This window comes from Hipposideros armiger, unplaced genomic scaffold (genome assembly GCF_001890085.2).
Source record: "Hipposideros armiger isolate ML-2016 unplaced genomic scaffold, ASM189008v1 scaffold_32, whole genome shotgun sequence".
In the NCBI taxonomy this organism is placed as follows: Eukaryota; Metazoa; Chordata; class Mammalia; order Chiroptera; family Hipposideridae; genus Hipposideros; species Hipposideros armiger.
Genome location: NW_017731382.1, coordinates 1,355,991 through 1,359,890, shown reverse-complemented (window position 1 = coordinate 1,359,890; position 3,900 = coordinate 1,355,991). Strand labels below are relative to the sequence as shown.

At 51.2% G+C, this 3,900-nt stretch overlaps 1 protein-coding gene across 1 annotated transcript in view; it reads left to right on the top strand.

Annotated features, from left to right (window-relative positions):
- Positions 1 to 644: 644 nt before the first annotated feature.
- The window catches only part of OSBPL2 (oxysterol binding protein like 2), a 37,248-nt gene continuing 33,992 nt past the window's right edge, over positions 645 to 3,900 (top strand). The window contains exons 1-2 of the mRNA XM_019637361.1: positions 645 to 796; positions 2,143 to 2,218. Coding sequence (XP_019492906.1) covers positions 2,162 to 2,218 — 57 coding nt within the window. The 5' untranslated portion in view covers positions 645 to 796; positions 2,143 to 2,161. The remainder of the gene's footprint in view (positions 797 to 2,142; positions 2,219 to 3,900) is intronic.

Below are 3,900 nucleotides of genomic sequence, written 5' to 3'. Positions count from 1 at the left end.
TTGGTGGGAAGAGTTGTGGAACATGGCCCAGTGGGTGACTCTTACTGAGTAACTGGATGGCCCAGAACATACCTGGCTGTCTTTCATACAAGTCCCAAATAGTTCATTTTCTCCAAGTTTCCTGTGCCCCGGAGCACTCTGTAAGTTACACTGGTCACTCGCCGTGTCAGTGGCTACCCTGGGTCTGATGAGTTCTGGCAGCTGCATCACGCAGTGTCCTCCTGCCTTAGGACTGAGTGCAGGGGGTTGGGCCTTAGAATAGGATGCACAGCGTGATGGCACTTTGTGCAGAGACAACCTGCCGCCCCCTCGACATCGGGCACAGCACTGGGGGTGGCCCAGGGCGTGAGTCACTGACTAAAGGCCTGAGAAACTGCCCTGGGCCCTAGGGCTGCACCTCAGGCCTGCGGACTGTACAGAGCCTGGAAGTTTGAAGTGCAGGTCCGAGTGGATATTCTCTCGCAGGAAGCTCCCTGCAGTGTCCCTGCCTCTGCTTTTCCTTCAGTCCCTGGGAAGCTGACGTAATTTCTCCGAATGTGTCTATAAAAACAGTTCAGAGCTTCGGGTATTCTGCGCACAGTCAGGATTCTTGGAGGCAGACTTTTATCTTCCAAGTCCTGTGGAAACTACCTTTCTGCTTGTCTTGTGCAGGCTTTGATTCTGATAACTCTTCTGGGGACTTTTCAGAGGCGAATCAGAGAGTCACTGGAGTCATCCATGTGGACACCAGCCAAAGTAATGGAATTGGAAAGGCTGGGGAGCGGCCCCCACAAGAGAATGGGATTCAGAAGCACCGGTATGTGGTCCCATACACCTGTCAGGGTGCCTGTCACGACCCCCACCATGCTGCAGCCCCCCTGCTGCTCTCAGTCCTGAGCGTCCCCCGGGCCGGACGCACCCAGCACCTGGCCAGCCAGAGATGTCTAGATGCGAATTTCTAGATTTCTGCTGGGCTCCTGGAGATCAGTGATGGTGCATCTGTGATGACTGGTCCTGTCATCCGTAAAATAACGGGGGCACCGTCCCTGCCCTGGCCTTGCCTGGAAGCGTTAGCGCAGTGGGAAACCTGGTGCCCTGCATACGACCGGCACTGCAGACGGACCCTCGGCTGAGGCTGGTTTCTGGCAGGTCCGGCTGCGTTGACCTCTCACCCCTTTGAATTTGGAGTAAAGATTGCTTCATGCTGCAAGGCTGCATTCCATTCTACTCCCCCAGCGTTTCATTGTCATGCAAGCAGACTCTGATGACAGTGGCCTGAGTGTTCACCAGCAGAAGTGGGATCACAGGCCTGCCAGGTTGTCAGCCAGCGGGGGAGCCCCTGAGATGGTGCAGGAGACAGTGCGGGTGGGAAGGCGGCCTCCATCCTCGCCGCGCCGATTCAGCAAGCCTGACCCACTCTGAGCTCTAGACCCAAATGCCCACTGAGGCCTCCACCCGGAGGGCTCATGCCCGTTAGTTGTTGCACCTCCTCATGCTCAGGCAGCCTGGCCAACAGCAGGCTGGGCTCCCCTGGCCGGACGTCTGTCGTCAGCCCTCCCCAGTGTCCTGTGACTGGTCCACAGCCAGGTGACCGCAAGTCAGCCATGATGCCGCCTCCCTCCCTCCCTGCCCCGTCCTGTCACCCAGCTCTGACGCCTCGGCTCCCGTCAGGTCCCCTGCCTCCTCTGTCACATCCCAGTTCAGCCCACACCATTCTCCTGTGCCTCCTGCGGCCACCCCATAACTGCATTTGCACCCCCTTCTCTTTCTTCATGCAGAGAGGACAGTTCTGACCTCTCCCTTAAAAGTCGCAGGTGGATGTCCATGTGGGCCCGAGCTGTTAGTAACAGCACCACCTTTTCCTCTCGCAAGTGCCTCAGTTTGGACAATGAACTCAGAGGCTGCCCTTCTAGGACCAGCGCCAGCAGCCTCTCCTCCTGCCCCGGCTCCTTCCCATTCTGGGGCCCACAGGAGGCCCTCCAGAAAGTCGATGCAGACACCGTCCTTTAGAACTTTAGCAGCCAGTGTTTTCTCTCCCCAGGCAGAACAGAGTTGCTAACGTTTAGATAGAAAAGTGGAAGGGAAAAGTGGCCTTGAGCAGAGCCACCCGTCATAAGTGACTGTCACTGGGCTGACGCCTGCCTGTCCTCTCTTACCGCTCAGGACATGCTTGCCGGCCCCCATGTTCACCAGGAGCGACTTCAGTGTGTGGAGTATCCTGAAGAGATGCATCGGCTTGGTGAGTCCCACGGCTCTGGGCGCACGGGCCTGAGCCGTGTGGTTATACACGGCACAAAACAAGGACAGTGAAATAGCAGAGGCACGAATGTGGAAGGGGAAGGGGGACAAAGCGGTTATTTATGGCCTGTAGGAGGGAGTTCTGTAGGTTAAACTGGGTGTAAGAAGCATCCACAGGTTACAGTCCCCTTGGGGCCTGTGATGTGCTCCTAGTCAGCTGGCTTCCGGTGATCATGTGAAAGGGGGGGCTTTCTGGGGTTCCCAGACACACTGAGGGTGAGCCCTGGGCAGGCCCGGAGGAGCCAGGGCTCCGTGTCCCCAGCCCATCCACAGGGGGCTGCCAGCAGAGCTCCGAGGCTCAGAATCTGTAACAGGAGGAGGAGTTGGACAGGTGTCCCGAGGCCACAGGCTTTNGATCGATTTTGAGTTAATTTTTGTATACGGGAAGGGTACAACTTCATTTGCATGTGGATGTCCAGTTGTCCTGCACCATTTGTTGACAAGACTGTCCTTTCCCCGTTGACTGGTCTTGGCACCTGGTCAAAACCACCTGACCATGTAGGAGTGGGCGGCTTTCTGGGTCCTCTGTTCTGTGCCACTGACCTGTGTGTCTGTCTTTCTGCCAGCACCACGCTGCTTCGATTAGCTTTGTCGTAAGTTTTGAAATCAGGAAGTTGTGTCCTTCAGCTTGTTCTTCTTTCTCAAGGTTGTTTTGGCTATTTGGGGCCCCTTGAGAGTCCATATGAATTTTAGGATGGGGCTTTCTATTTCTGCAAAAAATACCATTGGGATTTTAATAGGGATTGTATTGAATCTGTGCATTGCTTTGGGTGGTATTGACGTCTTGACCATATTAATCTTCCAGTCCATGAACATGGGATATGTTTCCATTTACTCATGTCTTCTTTGATTCCTTTCAGCCATGTTTTTTAGTTTTTTAGTTTTTTAGTTTTCATTGTACGGGTCTTTCCCTTCCTTGGTTAATTTTATTTTTTGATGCTATTGTAAATGGAATTGTTTTTGTAATTTCCTTTTCAGACTATTCATTGTCAATGTATAGAAATGCAACTGACTTTTGTGTTGTGACTTTGTATCCTGCTACTTTGCTGAATTTGTCAGTTCTGACAAGTTTTTTTGTGCGCTCTTTAGGGCTTTCTACATGGAAGATTATATCATCTGCAAACATAATTTTACTTTTTTCTTTCCAGTTTGGATGTCTTTTATTTCTTTTTCTTGCCTAATTACTCTGGCTAGAACTTGTAGCAGTATGATGAATAGAATTGGCAAAAGCAGGCATCCCTGCCTTGTTCTGATCTTTGAGGAAAAGCTTTCAGCCTTTCACCATTGAGTATGGTATTCCCTGTGGGTTTTCAAATATGGCTTTTATTACGTTCTGGTACTGTCCTTTTATTGCTTGTTCATCGATTGTTTTTATCATGAAAAAGTGGTGGATTTTGTCAAATGATTTTTCTGCATCAATTGAGATGATCATGTGGGTTTTTCCCTCCATTTTGTTAATGTGATGTATTGATCGATTTTCATATGTCACACCATCCTTGCGTTTCAGGAATAAATCCTACTTGGTCATGGTATATGCACCTTTTGATATGTTGCTAAATGTGTTTTCATGTGTTCGGTTTGCTAGTGTTTTGTTGAGGATATTTGCACCAATGTTTGTAAGGG